The sequence below is a fragment of the Excalfactoria chinensis genome, chromosome 1 (assembly GCF_039878825.1).
Source record: "Excalfactoria chinensis isolate bCotChi1 chromosome 1, bCotChi1.hap2, whole genome shotgun sequence".
NCBI lineage: Eukaryota > Metazoa > Chordata > Aves > Galliformes > Phasianidae > Excalfactoria > Excalfactoria chinensis.
In genome coordinates, this window is record NC_092825.1 from 167,219,799 (window position 1) to 167,243,349 (window position 23,551).

The following is a 23,551-nucleotide window of genomic DNA, read 5'->3' on the forward strand; positions in this document are numbered from 1 at the left end:
AAAAATGGTTGGGGTTGGGGGTGGAATCAACTACCATGTGTGGGTGCGAGGTTATTCTATAGGCAGTGATTGTACCAAATTTGTTTTTCACTCCGGTGAATAACTTCTGCCTTGTCAGATATGGCACATTTGTTCTGCTAGGTACTTCTTGTTTGTTTCCCAGCTTGAGAGATTATCCAAAATTGAAGATCAGTCCCAGCAAACTGGTCTTCTCTGGGAGCTGTTAAGTCGTAGAAACACACTGATTAAGCTGCTTCCCTTTCACATTCTTCACCAGCTCAAAAGTAGGTTCAGTGCTATTAACTGCCAGGAAAGAGTTTCAAACTTTGCAGTTTCTTCTTCCCTTGAAAAAAAGTGATTTGGGCGCGTTCTCCCCATATTTCTTTGGCTGTGGCTGCACAGACAACATTTGTTTACATAGGACTCTTTCCTTTCCCCCCCGCAGTGCATTTACAAACTAACCTGATGATACACACTGTTATCTCACAGAAGGTGTCCACTCACATTACTACACTCAGATGGGAAGGGTACCCAGCAGCCCTCAGTGATATTGTACATCAGTTTAACATGACATGGAAGGAAGGCCCTGTTTGTGCTTCTTTTCAACATGAAAAGTGGGCTGAGAGACCTATAGCAAGATGGGGGTGGCAGAAAATGTTTAGTAATAATACTACATTAGCTGCTAAAAAGAAATGTTAATGTGTTAATTTCTTTCTCTCTTTCTCCTCAGAATGAATTGCCAGATACCCATGCAAAATTCCATGTACTCTTCCTTTTCTTTGTGGCAGCCATGTTCTTCATCAGCATACTGTCACTCTTCAGCTACCACTGCTGGCTAGTTGGCAAAAACAGATCAACAATAGGTCAGTTATTGGAATATGGAACTGTTCCTTGTCCAGAAAAATGCATTGCTGAGAATGATAGGATGTGCTTTCACATCTTAAGGGGCTGTTCAGATTCTGTGCAGTAAGAAGTATATTAGGAGACAGCAGTTAAAAGTGAGACATACTGTCTTGACGGATGTAGGAAAATGATGCATGTGTAGTGGGTCCTCTGCTGGAGCCAAGTGGGGAGATTCATGATGAATGTTAATTTTTTTGTTTTATGTTAAGACCCATGAGGCACTGCATTTCTGTTGCATTATTATATAGCATTGAATAATGGAATGGAATTGCCACTTAACAGCTACCCTGCTTTTAGTGCAGTTTGAGTAGCTGGATGCATCCAGCCCAAAGGAAGACTACTGTGTACAAACATAATACATTTTATTGTGAATCAGGAAGAATATTCTTGATCCCTGTAAAATAAACGGACCTTGGTATCAGGAGGTGACATTTAAAAGCACTGCAGTAAAAATGGAAACACTGATGCAGTTTTCTTAAGTAATAAAACTATAAGGGATGCCAGTATTTTCTAAATGGTAGTGATGAGCATAAGCAGGTTACTTGTGCGAAAGCATCTGAAGTTCCTGCTAATGCATTTTTTAAGTGGCTTTTTTTTTCTTTCTTTTTTTTTTTTTCTGGTATTTCCTCAACTGAAGACAAAATCTTATACCTTTAGGTAAAAGTTAAATCCTCCCCCCAGAAATAAATGAATCGATTGGAAGTCATATTACTTAAAGCTTGCTGGAGTTTTTTGTGGAGGAAGAGAAATATTTTTGTTATTTCTTCATGTGAGGGTTAAATCCTGTTTGGTTTCACATATCTACAGCTAAGGAATATTGACAGTATCTTTTTTTAGCTTTGAAAAAATTTGGTATGTCCCTGTCATTGTTGATAATTGGCAGCGCAGTCAGTACTTTATTTACTTTCTGGTTCATGATTGTGAAAAGACAGGTTGTTCATATGGGGAGAGCAGCGAGTCCTCTGGGCTCTTGGCCAACGGTGTAACCTGACTGACTAGAAAAATGGGAGGTCAGTCGGATTTAGGTAGTTTGCTGTAGTTCATGGTGTGTCTGTTTCAAATGTAATAATCTCACCTTTCACTGATACCACGGTACACTCATAGTTTGACCAGACCTTGGCAGAGCAAGGAAAAATAGCTGTCGTGTGCAGATCATCTGCACAAAGATGTGCACAGGCCAAAGAGTCAGCTAGCCATCAGTGAAGTCGGGATGTGGTATCATTGGTGTGCTGATGATAGTTGGTTGTATCTTCAACCTTATGTTAAATGTCAAGAGAGAAATATGACTATTTCTCTTACGTGAAATGTAATCCTCTGATTTTTTATTTTTTTTTAATGCTTTTTGGTGTTTTTTTCCCCCACTGTGTACTTCAAGATGGCTTCAGTTTGCCTGAGCCTGTTTTCACAATGGAGAAGTTTGATTCTGTTCATTCCTCCCCATTGACTGCTCACTGCTTTTAAGTAAGTAACCTGTTTTTCTCTTGCAGAAACATTCCGTGCACCCACATTTCGAAATGGCCCTGACAAAAATGGCTTTTCTCTTGGATGCAGCAAGAACCTGAGGGAGGTTTTTGGAGATGAAAAGAAGTATTGGCTGCTCCCTATTTTTACCAGGTATTCAGTCAGAATGGAAATTAATTGGGAAATGAATTAATTCCACAATTTTCACTTTGCTTTGCCTTTCCCCACGTAATGAAGCACAATGGAAAAGCCAGGTTGTGCATCTTGCACAGCTGCCGTAGGGGAAAACTGAGCAAACTGCATGGGCTTTGAATTCGAAGATAAGAGTCTTGTTGTCAAGGGTGGGAATTTGGCAAGCTTTGAGAACTGCGTTTAAGAGACAGAGCATGTTTTGTTGGTACTGCTAGTATCTGATTATAGAACAGAAATCAGCAACACTAAGGAAACCCAAACATTGCTTGAACTTCAGCTGCATTGAAACATCAGATGTTTAAAACGCTCTCTTATCCCCAACAAACTCAACAGCTTTTTCTCTTATCATACATCACAGTTTTGTTATTAAAAGCCTCCTGAAAAAGTGCAAAAGAAAATTATATGATGGAAAATAGCGTCTTAAAATTTCAATCGGACTGGTATCATAGTATCATAGTATTGTGCGAGTTGGAAGGGACCTTAGAGATCATCGAGTCCAACCCCCGGGATTCGAGCCCTCTGTGTAGCGGCGCAGCAGTTCTACCACTTGCGCCACAGGGGGGATTCGAACCCAGGCCCCCAGAGTTGCAAGCGGCAGTTTGCACACAAGTTGGTGTTAGGGAGTTGCAGGAAAGTGTCGGAGAAGCACAGCTGAAGCAAGAGTTACCTGTTGCTCACTCCATCACACCAGAATATCAGCAAAACAAAATAGGTGCCATGTTTCAACATTGCTTTTGGAGGCTCGTGTATCTGCTAAATGCTGGCAAAGCTTTTTGCCAAACTGAGGTCTAGTGGCAAACAGAGGTAATAGGTGCCTTCAGCCATTTGCCTAATGAATGTGACTCTTAATGTGATTTAAAAACAGGTGAAAGCTATACTGTTGATGGGTCAGACTGTTTTCCCCAGCATGTTTCGTCTTGACTAAACTTGCTTTAAAGAAAGGCTTAATTAATCTCACAGTGATGAGAGGAAGGAAAAATGTATAACCACCAGAATATTATTTGTGCTACAGTTTTGGGGATTATAAATAACATGGTATTGTTACCTGCACATATTGTTGTTTCTGAAATATGCAGGCTACTGCACTGCTCAACAGCCCACACTGAATGATAGGATGAGAATCATTAGAGCTCCAAAATTTAATTAGCTGATCATAGAGCTTAGTGGTAGGACTGCCTTGCCCAAGTCTGGAGTCCAACACTGCACTCAGCAATTGATAACGACCTTTGTGCACAGGCACTTGTTCGCTTCATTTATGTCAAATACAGACAGTGATTTGAGTCTCTGTTTCTGGTGTAGTTTGGGCGATGGGTGTAATTTTCCAACTCGTTTGGTGATAATGGATCCAGAGCAACTAACTGTCTCCAGCCAAAATGAACCTGCCAAAAGGTAACTATGACACTTAAGTTGCTGATTTACTTACTGCTCCATACTAATCTGTTTTTAAATGAAAAAGCTTCAAAATGATTTTTTGTTTCAACAGTTTAAAGCTATCATGTTCACAGTGAATCTGTAAGTCTCCAGAGAAGGATAGGATGAATCAAGACTAATAAATGTGATGCTGCTTGATGCAGAAGGGTTGTTTCTTGGTTTTGGCAAAGGAATTGGCTATAAGTGAGCAGAACAATACAGAAAATAAAAACAGCTTTTGAGCTTTTATTTATTTATTTGTGTGCTTTGTTTTTTGTTTGTTTGTTTGTTTTCTTAAACAACAAGAAAAAAGATTCTAAGAAAGACTGAGAAATAAAACCTTCAAAAAAAAATTAAAATAATTTTTCAAGTGAGAGGAAAGTAGGGTGTATGTTAGTTGCGTTTCGCCATCATGCCTAAGCATGGGGTAGTGAGACATGTAATGCAGAAGAGGTAGATGACTGTGTTTGCTGCTGATCTTGAGCAGTGGAGTTCTTTTAAGTCAATACTTCTTATATCTCCTAATTTGCGTGGTTTGTGCCTTCAGTGACATTGACATGATTTTGAAAGGCTTCTGGGTAGTTTGGCTGACGGTTCCTCTCAACAGCAGTCTCCTGAGTTAGCAAGCAGTGGGGGTGCAAAGGCAAGACTGAGAAGCTAAAAAGTATCTGCTAGTACAGCATAACTGGTGGAATTCACAAGAAAGCAGGACCCCTGTGCAAACAGCAGGTGTATCCTTTTGCATTAGGAAGATGTTCATCAGCACACTGTAACTTTTGTTGATGGGATAAAATGGCATTAGGTTGTTCTTCCAGCCAGTACGGACTAGGTTTTCTTTGTAACTGTGTGGCAGTACCATTGTTGTCACTGTAGCATTTGTAGTCTGTCTGTGCTTTTTATCCATTGGAGCTGTCAATGGCCTGTGCCAAGTAAGGGCTTAGAGTAATGACTGAAACAAGCCTATAGGGGAATTGTAAAGCAGGGGATCATTTTTTGTTTGCAGCATAGCTTTGTAGTTTGTTTTGCACTTGATTAGCAGCACTACTCTAAAAATGCCTGAAATAAGCAGCTTTTGCTTTTATGGAGTTCCTGTTAACTTTGCTTACTTTTCAGCTCTGGAGCCAATCAGCCCTTTCCTACTCGACCACTCAGTGAATCACAAAATCGATTGCTAGCCAGTGACAGTCAGTGGGTAGAAAGTGGCCCTGAAGATGAAAATGTTAAATCAGGTAGACTGCACCATAACATTTCTGATGACCTTATCATTTTGTTTGTGTTGGGCGGGGTTTCTTTTTGTGTTGTTTTGTTTATTTAAGCCTGAAAGGTCCTTAGGAACTGTTTAGAGTCAAGTAGAGGAAAATTTGCACTGTAGAATCAAGTGAGATAATTATAGGTTAAGGCTAACTTGTGTCTTACGCTCCTCTCCAAACTGAGTTTTAATGGTGAGATAAGGAAATGGGTAAATACATCTGGCTTTCTCTCACCCTCTTCTAAGGTATTTTGGATTAATTTTCCTTTTGGTTAGTGGGAGGAAAATATTTCTCTAAAACAGGCATAGTACAATAGACATAGTTTGGAATCTTTGGTATCTGGTATGCAAATCTGCAAAAACACATAATTGAAATTCTCTCACGTTTTAGGTACAAAAAAGCATATTATAGTTTCATTGGAAAGCTGATCTCAGCTTATTACTAACCAACCATCTCAGTGAGAAACAGGTAAGTGAGACTAACATAATTGATGGCTATTTCTCTGTGCATATAAGTAAATTAAAATCTTGAGGTCAAAAGTTACTGTTCTTGGAATGCAGAGAAATCCTCTGATGTTGGGTGAGCAATAGGTCTAAATAAAACTCAAAATAGCTCTCCAGGATACAAGAATGAGAGTAATGCTGAAGTGCAGGAAACGTGGTCTGGCTAGATCTGAGATGAGTCAGCCTAATGCTGCAATTTAGACTGAAGTGTGTGATGCTGGATTTGTTACCTGACCGGGGAAAATAATCTGCTCTGCTAAACAAGCCATTTCAAGATGAAATGTTTTGGTACTCTCTGAAGGTACAGCTCCTTAACAGTTCTATTAATTGCATATTTATTTGCCATCCTCTGCTCTTAGACTTTAAGGAACTGTGTGCACAAGTTCAGTAGGTAAAATACAGGTATCTGCATACTGTTGCATACTGCATGACTGTTTCACATCACTTGGCACGGACAATGAGCTTCTTTTACTTAAGTGCTTCAGTGCACACTATGCTCTTTGCACTTAGGAAATACAGTGAGTGCTGCTGCTTCCCTTGGTACATTTCCAGTGTCTGAATGAGATCTCTCTGATGTTGACTTCATACTATAGTGAGATTGTAAACACCTATTATTTTTTTTCTCTCTAGAAGAGGAAGAAATTGTACTTGGACAAATAACAAGTGGGGGGCTGAGTCATTCCCCCCTACACCTCCTTTTTTTTATTTTTTTATTTTTTTTTCTAAAAAGATTTAGAAGTCACTCATGAGAAAATCTGTTTTTCTGTGATCCCTGACATAGGAGTACAGCAAGAGCTGGGAGGCAGAGGGACCTTGCAAGGAAGTTCCATTTTCTTTGGGGACAAAACAGTCTTCAGGCTTTTTGAGCTCATTAATTTTAAGTTCATCTTATCATTTTTTTACTAAAAAAAATATAATCTAGTAAGTTTGTGTTTTGTTTTGTTTTTTGTAAAAAAAGCATATCTAAAAGGTCTCTTCAGGGGACCTGAATTAATTAGTGTAGTTAGTTTACCTTTCTTAACGCTTCTATATAAAATGTACAGATGGATGTCTTGGTGACATATATTCAGCCTCTAGCTCTGTAAAATCTAATCTGTTCTAAACAGGTTTCTCAGTCTTTTCTATGATTCATAGAATGAAATAGTTACCTTCTGAGATTGGTGTATGTCAGTAGTCTTTGACCAGAGTATTACAGAATCTGCTTAACCTTTCTTTCTCCTGACTTAGAGAGGGAACACAACTGACTGGCTTAGATGTTTAGAGCTGGCAATACATTCTTGCATACTGGAAGGCCAACAGTATCCTGAGCTGCATCAAAAGAGAAGTGGCCAGCAGGGAGAGGGCGGGGATTGTCCCCCTCTGCTCTGTATTTGTGGGCCTCCTCTCTGAAGTACTGTGTCTGAGCCTGAAGCCCCTCATACAGGAAAGATGCTATTGGAGTGGGACCAGAGGAGTATCATGAAAATGATCAGATGGCTGGAGCTGCTTTCCTATGAAGAACAGTTGAGGGAGTTGGGCTTGTTCAGCATGGAGAAGAGAAGGCTCTAGGGAGACCTCATTGTGGCCTTCTAGTGCTTAAAGAGAGCTTACAAGAAGGATATTCCAGCTGTTCTGAGTTTGGTTGGATTTGATCGGTTTCTCTAGGCCTACCTGGTTAATTTCAGTTCCTCTGCAACTGCAATGCAGTTCCTATGCCCTGCAACAAACTGATAGTTGTATTCTTTTATTTTCATACTTACTACATGCGACAGAAGCAACCAAATTTATGGCTGACTTAAGTAGAGTTCCCAGATGATTCTACAGAAAGGAGTGCTAATCACCCAGCCAGCGCTCTCCCAGCCTCATCTCTGCAAATACCATTTATGTCTTCACATCTGTTGGATTTCATTAAAAATTCTTGTCAGCCAAGCATCCCAATGACGTTAGCTACAGATCAGTGGCAAGTGGATTTGATGTTCTTAGTGGAGATAATCTTATTACACATAGGAAGTTTAAAAGGAGAATTAAAAAAAAGAAAAAAGAACACCTCCCAGAAGGCTAATTGTGAGTTAAAGTTACCTTAGCTGCAGCCCTGAGTTGAGAGTCAGTAAATTATCTGTGTTATCTAGCTGCATTTGAGTAATGCAGTATGATCCTGATTTTTTTCCAAAGCTAACGGTGCAATTGCACTAATTACCTTTTTTGTTTCATTAGGTTTCTGCAACACATTTTGTGCTTGAATGTTACTTAATTTTGTTTGGAAGAAATTGATCGGTAAAAAATGGAACATGAGCATTTTATGAGGAGACAAGAAATTGAAGTTTCTGCACAGTCCAGTGGATTCTTGTAAGCACTATTTGCAGAGCAGGGAAGTTCAGACAGATGCCTTAAGATTCTTCATGTGCATTTTTGCAGCACTGAATTATATACTGCTACCAAAGGGCCAAATCCTGAAGTGCCCTGCTTGGATGCACAAGGTCCAGAGTGGGAACTATGCATTTCTGTTACGCTGCAGTGGTGGGGACTGCTACCTCCCCATGGGCAAACTTCATACCTTAGGCACTGCAGAATTCACTTCCATAGCAGGTCTTGAGGGTACAGAAAGAAGAAAAAAGGATGGAGGAGGAGTCAACCAAGAGCATGGCTGATGAGTCTGAAGTACAGCTGTTCACAGCTCACACACCAAGTGGTGGGAAAGAAGGTACTGGATGACACATTCATGGTCATAGCTATGTAAGCCTTTCAGGATTCTGCATTTCTTCTGCTGACTGCTCTATGGAACGAAGCAATGCCAACAAAGTAAAAACTTGGCATTGTTTTTTTGCTATCAGATCGAACCCCGTCATCCTTCTAATTTGACCATCTAACCATATCAAGAATCATAGAATCACAAGGTTGGAAAGGACCTACAAGATCATCCAGTCCAACCATCCTCCCATCACCATTGCTACCACAAACCACATCTCGTAGCTCCTCATCCAGACGCCTCTTGAACACTGCCAGGGACAGCGACTCCACCACCTCCCTGGGCAGCCATTCCAGTGCCTGAGCCCTAAAAGAAAAGGTTTTTCCTTATGTCTAATCTAAATCTCCTCTGGCGCAACTTGTGACCATGAACACAAGAAGAGCATAGCTCAAAGAAGTGAACTCTCTCTTAGTTGATAAAAACATGGTTTATTGCTTTTCAACAACTTCCTGTCAGCAGCAGAAGAAAATCCAGTTGAAAAAGGGAGTTAACAAACTGTTACATTTTCTGTTAATGTTTGCAGTGTTCTGTCTGAGGCAGTAACAAAATGGCAATGTACCCCTGAGAAAAATCTTAGTGCAGTCATGTGTAGTTAGAAAATGGAACTGGAAGAGTACTGCTTTTTATATGGGACTCTTGATGGTTTATAAATACTGTTTTATACTTTTGTTTTATCTTTTTAATAAAAACACAAGTTTTTATTGGTTCTGAAGTACCATTTAAACAGATTTCAAATACTTATGAGAAAGTTAGGGCTGGATCAGGCACTTGTGTTAACACACCAAAACTCAGTATGCTGTCTGCTTTGTCTGCCACTTTCAAGTTGATTTTAAGTGATGCTGAATTGCTAAAGATGGGCGCTTTGTGCAGTGATGTACCATGTTCACAAAAGGCAAAACATGTTTCCTGTATTGAGGAATAAAGTCCCACTAAGCTGAAGACCTACAACAAACCTCATGGTTTTTCTTTTCCTCCTGCTCCTCTATAGAGAACACTTTGAATTCATCTTTTGATGTTCCTGGCATTTTGCACCTGACCAAAGTGAAAAATGCAGTTCTGTGGTCTGAAGCTTTTCTGATGTTCAGCTGATGCTGATTACAAATAGTCATAAGCCTCTCTGATAGAAACTGAAGGTGGTAGCTATGTTGATGTTCTGAACAAAAGGAACTTCTTTGGTTTCTATGCCAGACTGATCACTGCTTTTCCCCGTCATTGACGTATTGGATTTACTTGGATATCAAGTATACTCTGAGGTTTGAAAACAAATATTTTCTTTGTCTTTGACATTTAGGAAAAGGTATTTTTTTCCAGTCTTCTAGAACAGGAGCACTTCAGTGACCTACAAGCATATTATGGTCACTGTCAGATACTGCTGAGACAGAACTGAAGGTACTTTGTATGTTCTTCAAACTTTGTACAATAAATTTTGCATTTGCCAGTTTTCAAAGAAAAAGTATTTGCTATGCATTAATCTGAAAGGTTTCGCTTTTTCTTCTCAAATGTCAAGTGAAAAGCTCCCATCTAAATATAAGCTTTCATGAATACTGACATGTTGAACTTAGAAGGAGAGAATGCATCAGCAACATTTCCCAGGGAAGAGGATGGAGACGCAAGACTGAGCACAGTGCAGCCAGTAGAATTATAATGGAGGACCCTGGATATCATCTTTCTTTTACTGGAACAGTGTATCACAGCGGAGGTAACAAATGCATCTACAGTTGTCTAGCAGAAGTAGAAGGAATGTTGCTGTCTAATAGGGTAAATCTCAGAAGGGACAGCCTCTGTACTCTTTCCCCTCAGCTCCTCTAGGTGTTCAGTTTACACTTATGTGTATGGTGTGTATGTGAATGGTGTGTATAGCAAGCTAGCATCAGTATAACTTGTTTGATTGCTTAAGTCAGAATGGTTAATCTACAGGGGAAAAAAAATGCAAGTAAACAGATGGGCCAGATCTGCCTGCTTTCTAGCAAGGTGCATTTTGGTTCTCTGAGAGTTCTGATCTGACAGCTCCGTAGCCATAATCAAGGGCATCCTGTGCTGTATCAAAGCAGAGTAGGATAGTTTCTGGCTTACTCCCTCTTTTTGCCTAAATGCAACCTTGGTGAGGACAAAAAGCTGTTTGACTGCTAGCTGGGCTCTGTAGGAGCACGCTGGGATGTCCTTTCAGCCCACATCTATGCACCGAGTCGCTGCACACCTCCAGTGAGAGGAGCTGACCTGCCTGGTCAGGAGGCAAGAAGGGAAGATGGTAAGGGTGCAGGGTCATGAGGTACATGCTGCTTCTGTGCTTTAAGCTGCTGTGTGTCAGCAAGTCTTGAAAATACTTACGTTTGTCACTAAAAATAACAGTGCTTAAGCTTTTAAACCCCTCAAAATAACTGCTAGCCATGAGTAGCATTGCAGTGACTGCAGCATAGTTGACATTGGCTGCAGTCAGAAGCTATGCTTTGGTATTTCCTAAAGCTTTGTTTTCTTATATAGAAATCCACACAAGTCACAGCCACAAATGACTTAAACTCCCCGTGTGAGGACAGAAGTGGTTCAGAAATGTCATGAGTTGATAAAGCTCTCCCTGTAAAAAGATGAAGAAGGCAGATGCATAAATAGGAAGGCAGACTTTATTTTAGAAACCTCAACTCATGTTTTTTGCTCAATATTGGTTTGTTTACAAACTGTGAAGATGCACATAAGTGCTGTTCTTACCAAACGTGTATTATTGGCAGAGGGCAGGACTATGTTTGGTTTCTGTAATAACTGACAAGTTGGATGCATCCTAACCCCTTGATTGAAAACTTCCATTGCAGATAGCCAGGGGTTTCTATCAGAGGGAGCTCTGGCACTTCTACTCATCAGGGTAGAGAAATCGCGGTAACATCTTTGTCAAACCTACGCTTTGAATGTGCAATGTATGGGTACCAAGCTGCTTTGGGCATACTGTCTACAAACTGGGCATCCAGAGCGTTAAATGCCACTGTTTCTCAGGTATCGTTTCTTCCCTCATTTGAACTCATGTGGCTTTTCTGTCTTGTTAATAGTCTTTTGGGGCTTTGGAAGTTTCCATAAAGTTCAGTGCCATTCAGTATTCTCTCAAAGTTCTTCATTGATTACAGTTTGAAGTTTGACCAGTTGTAGCTCACCAGAGCCCCATGAGGAGGAAAAGGAACTGGCAGGTCTAGTGCCTGGCACATGTACCAACAGATGCATCAACTCTTGACACAAGTAAGATCTGCCTAGATCTGGAGCACTGACTGATGAAATCGATTTAGGATTAAAACAAAACAATGTTTTGAGCTTTATAGTTCATGTTGTGTAGGGAGGCTGGCTAAAATAATACCGAATTGAAGGCTTCAGGTATGAAGAGGCTCCAAATAGCTGTTCTAACACACAATGCCGATCAAGAGCACATTTTTCGTATTACTTAAAAAAAAAAAAAGCTGATATCCAGTGTAAGAGGATCTTCTGTCTCTGAATGGCACCAAAGAGAGCAGCTGCATATAAAGTTATTTGTTACAATACTGAGCACATATACTATGTTCATTTCTATCAATTTATTTTGTATATATAGACAGCTTTTTATACGTATTTTTCTTAATTTGTAACTCATGAAATGAAATAAGTTGTACTTAGTGCTAATTCTGATTAAAACTGGGCTTTCTCCGTTTGTTGGGTCGGTTTGTTTGCAGCAATTACTTGACTCTTGTTTCCATGAGCTTGTGAAGTCTGATTTGGTTTACAAAATTGCTTTATTTGGTTTTGAAGGCTTCCCCACCCCCAGCCATAAGAAGTACAGAGCACACGCATAGCAGGGAAGCACGTGCTGGGGGTGAAGTATCCACTTATGCAGATGCCTTCCTGTTTACATTATTTAGCTGAGGACTTAAATGCTTAGCAGTACCTCTCTGTTTTCTCATCCCTTAACCTGCTCCTGTCAGCTTTATTGTGAGCATCTTAAATCTTAGCTGCAAATACGTACACTCATAAAAACATCACAGAAAGCAGCAGTCCTGCTGTTAAAGTGTCGAGGCCCCCTCTCTGCTCTCCCACCCCCTTTTACCCTTACCAGAATTGAACATGGGTTCCTTCCAGTTCTGTAGTTGCCAGCAAAGGCTCATCAATAGTCTCACTAACCAGTTCCCACTGTTCCACTTACACCATCGTTTTTAATTTGCTGCCTGAACTTGTACTGAGCTGTATTTAATTTTGGCATTAAATGTAAAAGATGTAATGGCACAGTTACTGTTTCTATGTTTGTATGTTGCGGGTAGGACGAGTCCTATGCAGAAAATACGTGTTGCCATTTTACAGTTTAATACTTGAAGTGATTTTTTTAAAATGAGCTTTTATAAATGAATTAAATACAAAGTCACGTTACGTTGCATAAGAGTTCCTTCATGCTTGACTTGCACCCCGCAGTTTGCTCAGATATACTTTGCCGTGTTATCTCAAGTCATTGATAAGCATTCGAGATGATAACGTTATTTATAAGTGCACTCCAGATTTTGTACATCAGTGTTCAGACCTGCTCATACTTCACGGAAGTAGAATTCGTGTTTAAAGAACAAGTTGTGCTATTTTAGACCTCTTTTCAAGTGATACAATATCAATGTGTTTGACACGCGACTTCTGTCGGTGAATGCAAAACTGACTTAATAAAAGTATGTGAAATAAGCTGAAAATTGCTTAGCTGTAGCTTGCGTTTATTAGATCAGCAGGAACTGCTGCATACCTGGGAAACATTCTGTTGGTGGAAATAGTTCTCACACCTGACCTGCACTCACCCAAGATTGTAATCATTCCTGCTGTGGCTCCAGCTCACTTGTCTTGATGGGAGAAATTTTTATCCTGGAGAAACAAGATCAGCCACAAACTAACCGTGACTTGGGCATCGAGCTGCCACTCCAAACAAGAATCAGCAGCAGTCCTTCTCCTGTCAGAACTACGCTCTGTATAAACGTGGGCAGTAACACAGAAATTGACACTCCCATTATGACAAGGATATTGATTCTATCCCCAGACAGCTGACCATTTTATGTTTGTTGCAGCCCCTTACAGACACAGCTCTATTCTTGATCCTCACGTGCCTGATGAAGAGCAGTACACCAGGTAGCTTTGGCAAAGAAACCAAACACTGTTCTGTAGGATTATTTTAATGTAAGATTTTGTGCACCACAGCAGCATCATTTCTCATCTGCCTGTTACACTGCATTGCAAAGCTGCCACAAGAGGTACAAGATTGCAGCTCCCAGCAGCACAAGTACCAACGTGTCCGTGCTCAAGAGGTCCATTTCTTTGAGACATTCAAGTGGTTCAAGTGGTCGCTCATGTATCTGTGCTCAGGGAACTTGGACGTCTTCATGGCTTTAAAAGCCTCCCACCTGGCCAGTCTCGCTTCTCTGTTGTGCTTGTATTCCTCCTCCCGTGTCAGGTACGGGCGGCTCAGCCAGTATTCGTTCTCTGCTTCAATTTCCAGCCTTCGGATCATCGCCTGCTTCATGGTGGTGGAAACGATTCTGGGCCGCCTGTATTTTCCAATCCACTGCTTTCCAGGGATCCTCTTCCGGAGCAGGACCATCGTTAAGAACATTGTGCCTTAAAACATAAACACACACACCAAAGCCACGCGTTATTTTGGGGGCTGGGAGGGGAATAAGATCAATACAAATATGCCTGTGCTTCGCGGTGCCTCCTGGCTCGCTGTTAGGAAGCTTCCAGCTCAGAACCCCGCGGTGGCGCCGCCCGCGCCGTGCAGACAGCGCTGCCCCGCCGACCCACCCCCAGTCCCGGGTCCAGGCGCCGTGCAGACGGGCCGGGCCGCCCCGCCGGCCTCCGGAACCCACCAGCGGCCGCCGGCTCCCAGAAGGATCCCCCCGCAGGACGAGGACGCCTCACACAACAGCCCGGCGGCGGGCAGCGAGATGATGGCGGCACTTCTCGCGAGTGTTGGCGGGGGCACTTCTCGCGAGAGCTCACGGCGCCAACGGAGCGCGGGCAGGCGCCGGTTCGAAAGCGGCGGCGGGCTCCGGGGTTGTGCCGAGCGCCGTCCGTCCCGCGCGGTGTTTGCTGTGTCCGGACCGCCTCCCTCAGCCCCGCGGGCGATGGACGTGTCGAGGGGCTTCTTCGGCAACCTGCGCTCTCTGGCCCTCACGTTAGAGAAGGAGGTGAAGCAGCTGGAGCGGGCGCTGAGCGGGGAGGACGCGGGTAAGTGCGGGTACCGCCTGCCAGGACGGGTTGGGCCTGTGCTGGTGAGGGACTGCGGGACTTGTGTGAGGACAGCCCCGCACGGCACCGCCAACGAGTAAAGAATGTCCTCCTAGTACCTGAGTCCTAACGCCGCTCCCCTTCTTCTCTCACCTGCACAAAATATCCGCCTCCCTCCTGTTCATAAGCTCCCTTTCAGTACTGAATCAATCTTGTTTTTAACCTTGTCGCGAATCAGGACAGGAAAATACGCGTTCAGGGCTTTTTCTCTCTCTGAACGGACAGCTGAAGGCTGTAGTTAAACGTATCGTTCTACTATGGCTTGTCATGCTGCAGGGGTCCCCTTTTACACTATTTATTGGCATTAACCTTGATATCCAGTGAAAGAACGAAGGTCAGTTCTTGGCTGCTGTGTTTATGTGTGGACAGTACCAACATTTGCTAGTGGAAATGACATTGCCCTGTACCTGCATGATAAATACTAATTCTCTCCTTTTTTTCTTTTTAATTACAAAACACTTTTATGTGAATATGCGTCTCAAAGACTATGAAGAGGAATCTCCCATTAGAGTTTTGCAAGACCTACACTGTGAAATCAGGGCTGTGAAGGTAATGCCTTAACGTATTGGAAAACTGGGGCAGAGACTGTGTCCGTAAACTGCTGGTTGTTCTTTGATCCTTAAGCCACAACACAGCATCGTCATTCAGCAGTTCTTACCCTTCCATTTACTTACCTCTAAGTCCTCATTATGGTTACGAGGCAGCACCCAAAACTGTGGGATGCCTGAGCTGATGAGTTTGCTGTCAGTGTTGTCTCTCAGGCCAGCAGGTCATGGGGAAGTTGTGGCTACCCCAGGGCATAGGGGTGGGGGAGCTGGATTCAGGAGAGGCATGCCCAGCTTTGTTCAATGAGAAACATTCGGCATAAAGAATGTCCTTGCGGGGGATCCCTGCACTTCTGTTCAACTCGTGAAAAATGTTCTCCTTTTCTTTAACAGAAGTAGACAAAACAGTCTATAGAAACAGGCACGTGGGTGAGAAAATGAGCAGAAAACTAATCTGTAAACTGGAAGGTCACCAGCTGCTCTCGCCTACATTTTTTTCATATTTAGAAGTCCAAATTAATTGTTAGGTAAATGCACTCATTGTTTTAATGCAGTAAAAGCACGTGGTTTTGTCTGGGAGGTCAGCGGGAAGCAGGTACCACACTGTGAACTGTCCTCACAGTATCTGTCAGTTGGTGTGCACTTCTGCTTGATGTATTCCCAGTGCTTTTAACCAAGCTTTCAGGTACAGACAAGATCTACATTTGCTGCTCATCCTGGTATGAATTGAAGTTCATGTGTTATTCCCAAAACACTACATGTAGAAACAACAACCAGGTGGTGATTTGAAAACCCATTGCTTCCTTTCTCCTTCCCCTCCTTCACCCAAAGGAAGATGTTAGTGCTGTTCTTGGCAAGAGTTTCTCTGAAAGACAAGAAATTAATGACTTTCTGAAGGCAAGTGAGATCTTGATGCAGAGAACTGCAGCGGATCTTGCAAAAATAAGAGAGGTATTCCAGAAACACGGCTACAAACCACACGTCGAAGTCCCTACAGGTAATATTTGTTGGCAATGGAGTAATTGAAGACATGTAACTTTTCTAAAATGTTTCTCTTCTGCTGTGAGCTGTTTCTGTTAAGAGGTCAGATAGCTCTGTGTTTTTTGCTTTATACTCATACAGGGCTGAAAGGTTCTATTGCAGTGGCTGCTCTAAGAATAAAATGTGCAAAAGCTTAGAGCTGCATCTCCTGCTGTGCTCTTGGTTGGTGTGTTTTTCTCTTCACTTACAGCTGTACAAAGAGAAGAGGTTAGCAAATGCTTTCGGATAACCCGGACAGTTGGGCTGCTTCATCTTCTCTTGCACAATGAACCACTGCAGATACATCTGAATTGGCTTATATTTGTGTGTCATTATCCCATAAGCTTAAATCATCTGCTGCTTATGTCGTGCAGCAGTTTGCAGGTATTCACAAATCACAATCACAAAATCATGAAGGTTGAAAAGACCTCCAAGATTACCCAATCTAATCCCCCCCCCCAGCTATTTCCACTCATGTCACTACAGAATCATACAGATCACACCTTGGCTTATTTCTGCAGTGGACTCATGGACTCGTGTTATCTTTCATGACTTCTAAGTCAACACTTTTTTCTGTACGTTTTTTTTCTTCCACGTTTTCAACAAACGTTTACTCTTGCAGTGAAATGGGGACAGATAAATGCATTTAAGATTGAACCTTTCTGCCTGGGATGTACAGGGAGGTTGGATTCTATTAATAATGTCTGCTTTCAGCTTCATTTGCTTCTGGAAAGTCTATTGCTTTACCAATAGACTGAAATTCAGTAAGTGTTGGGCCTGCATTCTAAGTACAGCTTAGCCTGATAAGAGCTTTTGGTAGTTGTTGTTAGATTCAGGTTCAGTGCTTTAAAATGAAAGGAGTCGTATTACTTTAATATTTAAATTATATATATAGACAGATAGATTATATATATATATATATATTTGGAGGAGGGAGAACATTCACAATTTATTTTTAAAATTCTTGAAGGATAAACTTCTAACAAAGCAAACTCTGTTTCTTTCCTCAATCAGAGGAACAGGAAAAGGAGGCGAATGGTGATTCCAAGACATCTGACCCAAGTAAATCAGATCAAGAGCAAGCAGATGATGTACCTCCTCTTCCTGCCTGTGCTGAGAACCCGCCTGAGCCCAGAGACCCACTGTGGAACCCGCAGCTTTCTGATTTTGGCCTTTCACGTTATGCTTTCTCCAGGCCCTGGAAAGCATTACATGGACAACAACATGCAGCAAATGCCAGTCAAGAAAATGCAGAGCACAAAACTCCCCTAAAAACACAGGCCCCGTGTGTTCTGCCCAAAACACCCAAATGCATGCTAAAGATGGATGACTTTGAGTGTGTAACGCCCAAACTGGAACACTTTGGCATTAGTGAACACACCATGTGTATGAACGAAGATTACACGATGGCGCTTATATGTAAAACTGCTCAGTCAAACGAGTAAGTAAATACTTGAAGCTCTGATCGTTTCTCTGTTGAATTTTCCAGTGTTTCTTCTTGTTGCACCCTTCCCTTGTTGCTATTACCTATCTTTTTTTTTCTGCTAACAGGTGATTTGTCATTATCTACTTGTTAGCTTTCTGTCTAACTTAAACTCTGCTCCTCTTTGCATGTACCTTTTGCCACGCAAGCTACTCGCAAGAGATGTATCTCAAGCATACTCCTTCCCTGGCTGCATAAGAATGTCTCTGTTACAAGAAGAAATAGCACATTATCTCCTGTGATGTTTTGCTTTATTTAACCTAGGGCTTGCATTTGAGGACGTGTGGTAGACTTTGTGTTACCAATATAAGGTTTTGAGAAGCATTGGCAGCGTGGCACTGAAAGAAACTTGGGAAGAGTTTGGTGAAATGCCTCACTCTGGGAGCATGTTGTGTTATTTTTTCTGTTATCCAGCTTCAAGCAGATGCTTCTTTTTGCTCCATCGTTTAATTGAAAACACATTTCTAGACTCCTCCTGCTGGAAAAGGGTGGTTAAATAATGTTTGTATGATCTGGATTAGCCATGCATCCAATTTTGAAAGCTGACCTTATTTAAGAGAAATATTCTGTTCAGCAGTTAAGGATTTGTTTTTTAGAGAGGCTTCCCTAATTCTATTTTTTAAAGCCCTGATATTTACTGTACAGGTGCTAATGGGAAGTTCTTCAGAACTCTACCAGCTTCAGAGACTTTGTTCCCTTTGTTCCACTGTACCGCAATAGTTACATTTCAATGTTTTTTTCTTTTTTATATTACTGGGGAGGAAAGTAAAATTGAAAAGATACATTTTTCTTTAAAAAAGGAGTTTTGGGATCTGTCCTTCCAAATAGGCATGGTAGGGTTGGTCTCTTCTCCGTGGTGATGGGATGAGGGGAAATGGCCTCAAGCTGTGACAGGGGGGTTAAGGTTGGATGTCAGGAAACACTTCTTTACAGAAAGGGTAGTTAAGCACTGGAATAGGCTGCCCAGGGAGGTGGTTGAGTCACCATCCCTGGATGAGTTTAAAAACCTTTTGGATGCGGTGCTCAGGGACATGATTTAGCAGAGGGTTGTTAGTTAGGGGACTATGGTTGGGTTGTGGCTGGTCTTGATCTTTAAGGTCTTTTCCAACCTGAGTGATTCTGTGACTCTATTTACGCAGCTGTAGCATACAGTATTGGAACTGTAATAATTGGAAAACTTACAGAATCCTAAATGATGCAAACTTGCACGTACGTGTATACACACACACAGATGTATACGTGTGTGTACATGTGTGTATACACTCGTAGAGTTCTTGGTTCCCTTCTGTTCAGGTTTTCAGTTCTGAAGCAAGTAGAAAGCATTATGTATTTTGTGTGCATGCACTAAAGAACTAAAACCAAAAGCAATTGGAAGAGAGAAAGAAAAAAGGAAAGAATAAACAGAAAACAGTAAACAGAAGTGTTTACAATGAAGAAGAGAAAGCATAACCATAACCCAAACACACAGGTTTTCAGGTATTAATAATATTACTGAGGAAAAACTGACTTGAAAAGATACTCTTTCTTTCCTTAAGTTTTTTAGTGTTCTTTGTTTGTTTGGTTGGTTGGTTGGCTTTTTATTAAGAAAGAAGGCTCACAACAGGATGTTTGATCATCTCATGGAAATATGCTGCCTCACATGGATTTCTTGAGGCTTAGGCTTTTTACTGAAGGGTTCTAGATCATGGAATCATAGAACGGTTTGAGTTGGAAGGGGGCCTTTAAGGTCATCTTGTTCCAACCTCCCAGTGTAGGCAGGGGCACCTCCCTCCAGACCAGGTTGCTCAAAGCCCCATCCAGCCTGGCCTTGAATGGCTCCAAGGACGGGGTGTCCACAGCATCTCTGGGCAATGTGTTCCTTATTTTGTAATGCCTTGCTTGGGCTGAACTTCTGCACGGAAGGAGCAGCATCAGAGATAGTAAATCATTTCAGACTCATGAACAAATGCTCGACAAGTGGTGGAGTTGACAGTATTCCTTCAGTAGTGATTCCTTTGTGTTACCTGAGAGTTTATTGAGGGTTTTGGTTTTTCAGCTCAGTTAAAACAGGTGATCGTGAAGTGAATGTAGCAAAAGTGCCGCCCATGGAAATGGCAGTTACACCTGAGCCGGAAACAAAAGCAACGGATGAGAACGGTAAGTTAAAAATATGTCAAGTAAATGTAGGTTTGCTTTTTTTTAACACTCTGTGTGTGTGTTAACACGTGGTAACATTTAATCTTTCTTGTTATATATCCTCAATTTGCGTCCAGTCATTATTTGCATATTTAGCGTTCAGAAAAGTAACATTGTTGGCTTCTACGGGGAATCTGTGTGCTTCAGCAGAAATCAGTGCTTATTCTTCTGCCCATCTCCATCTAGAACTGTGCAGAGGCTTCTATCGTATCAGAATTGCCATTTATCCATGCTACTCATAACAGTACTATTATAGGAATCAAACTTTTTTGTCTGAGATTTATTTATTGTATCTATTCAAAGCCAGTTAAATGAATGGGAAAGAAGCTGCTTTAAAACAGATGAACCAAACAGTAACTTACATCTTTCAAGAGTAGCACTGAAATTTCTTTGGGAGTTCTAATATATTCCTTTGAAAACGTCTGGAAGTTTTGCACCAAACATACCAACTACTGACTGTATGGAAATCTGAGGCAGTGCTGGTTTAAGTTGGGCTCTTTCAGTTATATTTGGTAGCGAGATAGGATTAATTTGATTAGTTTTGTTTTCTCTATTTACTGCTGTTGGTGCTCTGCAGTTTGGGTGTGTTTTCATACTAAAAATGCTGTCAACTAAAATGATACAGATGAGCTAAAACGGTGCAGGTGTTTTGGAATGTGTAAATAAATCTGTAACAAGCTAATTGATTTGGAGAACTGAAGTGGAGCACTGCAGCTAGAAGTGTGTACGTACATTTATTGGTGGATTTACTTATATTTTTTTCACTAGTTCCAGCAGACGACTATATGGCTTCTCCTATAATGCCCGTGTTCTGCACACCTGGTGTGAAAATCCCTTCCCGAGCAGACAGTACGGTGTCAGCCAGGTCACCAGAAAGAGACAAACTGCCTCTTCCCAGCCATGCAGCAACGCCGCCACCTCCAGATTTGGAAGCCAGATGGCTGAAAGGAGGAGTTACGGTACTATACAGCAGTTACATGTACTTTCATACACATACTGCTGTGAGCAGTTCTTCAAATGTCAGTGTGCTCTCCTTTTCCTGTACCCATTTTTCTGGTCCCTGTAAATGATGCTTTTTTATTGGCGATTTTGTAAGAACATGTTAAATAGTTTACTGAAGAAAAATAAATGAACTGAAGGCAATTAATAGCTTCTCTGTAACAGGAAATGCAAGAGGAGAAGATCACGTTGGTGACGAAAAACAATGCAACAGAGAAACAAAACATAGAAGGCAGCGTTCCTTCCACTGTGAGCTCTGATGAGTATCTCCAACATTTGGGGAACGCATCTCCCCCCAAAATAAAACAGTACGACCATTTACTCAGCACTCCTCCGCCTCCAGAAATAACGAGGATACCCGATGATGTACTGCAGGTTAGCTCTGTTTGTTTTCTGAGTATTTTTCATATCAGAGCAGTAATATTAAAAGAGGGTTGTTTATCAAGTGATGTTCCTCAAAAAGAAAGGGTTCTCTGCTGCTTACTGAAAAGATGTACATTGTAATCCTGTTTGGAGTTCTAAAGTTATTCCTTTTTTAATCTTTGTTGTAGATTCTGTCAAAGTATAACCATAAAGTAGATTCTTCTGTATCTAAGAAAGTGGAGACTAAGGCAGGAGATGCTGCAAGATTTGGAAGTGATTTCAATGATTACTGCAGCAAAGAGAACAGGTAAGATCAGATGTTCCATATTTGGTTATGTAGCTGGATTTTAAGCATAATCATAGAATCGCAGAATGGACAGGGTTGAAAAGAACCACAATGACCATCTGGTTTCAACCCCCTGCTGCATGCAGGGTCGCCAACCACCAGACCAGGCTGCCCAGAGCCACATCCAGCCTGGCCTTGAGTGCCCACAGGGATGGAACATCCACAGCCTCCTTGGGCAACCTGTTCCAGTGCATCACCACCCTCTGTGTGAAAAACTTCCTCCTGATATCTAACCTAAACCTCCCCTGTCTCAGTTTAAAACCATTCCCCCTTGTCCTATCACTATCCACACACGTAAACAGCTGTTCCTTCTCCTTTTTATATGCTGCCTTCAAATATTGAAAGGCCACAATGAGGTTTCCCTGCAGCCTTCTCTTCTCCAAAGAGGAATTAATTTTGAGGAGCTAGGAAAACTTTAATGCATTTAAACACTTCATACAGCTGCTTGTTCTCCAGCTCCTGTTGATGTGAGTAAAGATCTGATCTTTGACATAGTATCTGGCTGCAAAGACTGCAAAGAACAAATATTATCATTGATTATGAATCCTGGGAAGTTTTTAGGAAAAATGAAAAGGAGGAGGGAAATAAATTGAAGATAAAGTGGTAAAATGATCTCTGGGTATATTTTGCTTTGTGGCAACCAACTGAATGTTTTAAGCTTGCGTCAGTAAACGTAGGCAGTAAAGAACTGCAGCCAACCACGTTAAGTGACATAAGTAATCATGTTGTCACTTGGGCATGTTGTGGCTTACCCTGGCAGGCAGCCAAGCACCACACAGCTGTTCTCTCGCAGGCTAACCTACAGGGTGAGGGAGAGAGCAGGGAGCGGGGAGTCCACGTGAGAACCCGTGGGTTGAGATGAACCCAGTTTAATAACAAAGGAGGGGAGAGAGGAGAAGAAGCGATGCCTGTCCCGGTCGCAATTGATCACTGCCAGCCTGCCCCTACCAGCCAGCTCCCCCAGTGTCATTGCTCAGTATGAGCTGTGTGGTGCAGGACGTCCCTTTGGCCACTTTGGGTCAGCTGTCCTGGTTCTGGCCTGTCCCATCTCCATGTGCACACCCAGCTCCTTGCTGGCCAGGCAGCACCTGAAGTGGAAAAGACCTTGACTTGCTGCAGAGCAGTGCTCGCACTAAGTAAACCACTGATGTGTTACACAGTCTTTCTCTTGCTAACTCCAAAATAGAGCACTGCACCAGCTACTGGGACAAAAATTAACTCGATGCTAGCTGAAACAAGACCAGGCACGTAATCCAAAGCCATCTTAGAACAAAATGTGAAATGGAATTGGTCTACAATAAGCATAAGTAATCTTTGAACAAGGGAATAATGAGTTTAAGAAAATCTTGATTTACATAGAATTTTTTTACGTTGATCTAGTGTAGATATTCCTCAATCAGTGTAATGTGCTATTCTTGTTGATTATCCGTTACACTTGGGGTCACCGCAGATGATCTTGGTACGAGGTGCAAGAAGTGTATGGAATAATAGCTGCAACAAATCCAGCACGGGATGAAGAGAAGCAGATATCTTAATGTACCTGCAGTTAGAATCTATTTGATTCATCAGATAAAGCTCTTATTTTAGCTGACTTTTTGTTGCTGTTGTTGGGCAAGCTTTCAGTGTTTGTGTCTTCTGCTCATTCAGAACATGACTGAGGTAATGAGTTAGTGAACCCTTCTGGATGTATTTGCAGAGGATATCCGGGTGTTTTCAAGTCAGACATTTGAAATCAAGCTGAAGACTGTGTTTCACATTTGTGGATGTTGTCACTGAACCGTAGAGAGCTCAAAAAGCAGAGAAGAAACACTGGAAGGACCCACAGAAGGAGAATCTCTTTTTTTCTGGAGAAAATGTGTGTATTAACTCGCTCGAACTGACAATTTTGTGGTTTAATTTTTTCATTAAAATTAGTGGC

The 23,551-nt window shown here is 41.7% G+C and overlaps 3 protein-coding genes across 14 annotated transcripts in view; 2 read left to right on the forward strand and 1 right to left on the reverse strand.

The window, feature by feature from the left end:
• ZDHHC20 (zDHHC palmitoyltransferase 20) overlaps positions 1–13,117 on the forward strand; it is a 51,925-nt gene extending 38,808 nt beyond the window's left edge. For 3 of the 10 annotated variants that reach the window (XM_072326540.1, XM_072326543.1, XM_072326550.1), the window contains 6 exons: positions 731–863; positions 2,391–2,517; positions 3,856–3,945; positions 5,080–5,195; positions 5,607–5,684; positions 7,913–13,114. In XM_072326540.1, the coding sequence (XP_072182641.1) occupies positions 731–863; positions 2,391–2,517; positions 3,856–3,945; positions 5,080–5,195; positions 5,607–5,644 (504 nt within the window). In that variant the 3' untranslated portion in view covers positions 5,645–5,684; positions 7,913–13,114. Of the gene's footprint in view, positions 1–730; positions 864–2,390; positions 2,518–3,855; positions 3,946–4,039; positions 4,219–5,079; positions 5,196–5,606; positions 5,685–7,912 lie in introns of those variants that run through there. The other 7 variants (XM_072326542.1, XM_072326545.1, XM_072326544.1 and 4 more) reach the window with 6 other exon arrangements.
• Positions 13,118–13,575: 458 nt separating this feature from the next.
• MRPL57 (mitochondrial ribosomal protein L57) lies at positions 13,576–14,373 on the reverse strand. 2 transcript variants are annotated; one of them, XM_072326552.1, is made up of 2 exons: positions 14,282–14,373; positions 13,576–14,033 (listed from the first exon to the last, which is right to left on the reverse strand). In XM_072326552.1, exon 2 carries the CDS (start codon positions 14,026–14,028, stop codon positions 13,717–13,719), a length of 312 nt encoding a protein of 103 aa, XP_072182653.1. In that variant the 5' UTR covers positions 14,029–14,033; positions 14,282–14,373; the 3' UTR covers positions 13,576–13,716. The 2 variants fall into 2 exon arrangements, with proteins under 2 accessions (XP_072182653.1, XP_072182654.1); XM_072326553.1 differs by having other exon boundaries at positions 14,217–14,305.
• SKA3 (spindle and kinetochore associated complex subunit 3) lies at positions 14,328–23,551 on the forward strand. Of its 2 annotated transcripts, none has more exons than XM_072326538.1 (9): positions 14,328–14,642; positions 15,187–15,251; positions 16,079–16,244; positions 17,282–17,708; positions 19,786–19,886; positions 20,694–20,884; positions 21,090–21,299; positions 21,476–21,594; positions 23,330–23,551. In XM_072326538.1, the coding sequence occupies exons 1-9, from the start codon at positions 14,360–14,362 to the stop codon at positions 23,361–23,363; spliced, it is 1,596 nt and encodes a 531-aa protein (XP_072182639.1). In that variant the 5' UTR covers positions 14,328–14,359; the 3' UTR covers positions 23,364–23,551. The 2 variants fall into 2 exon arrangements, with proteins under 2 accessions (XP_072182639.1, XP_072182640.1); XM_072326539.1 differs by having other exon boundaries at positions 23,281–23,360.

What these genes read in the sequence shown, in the direction of transcription:
- MRPL57 (XM_072326552.1), bottom strand. Translation starts at nt 14,028, where the DNA reads ATGTTCTTAACGATGGTCCTGCTCCGGAAGAGGATCCCTGGAAAGCAG.
- SKA3 (XM_072326538.1), top strand. Translation starts at nt 14,360, where the DNA reads ATGATGGCGGCACTTCTCGCGAGTGTTGGCGGGGGCACTTCTCGCGAG. An exon ending in AAAACTGCTCAGTCAAACGA is followed by an intron (nt 17,709 to 19,785) that starts GTAAGTAAATAC and finishes TTGGTTTTTCAG; the next exon opens with CTCAGTTAAAACAGGTGATC. An exon ending in AAAAGCAACGGATGAGAACG is followed by an intron (nt 19,887 to 20,693) that starts GTAAGTTAAAAA and finishes TTTTTTCACTAG; the next exon opens with TTCCAGCAGACGACTATATG.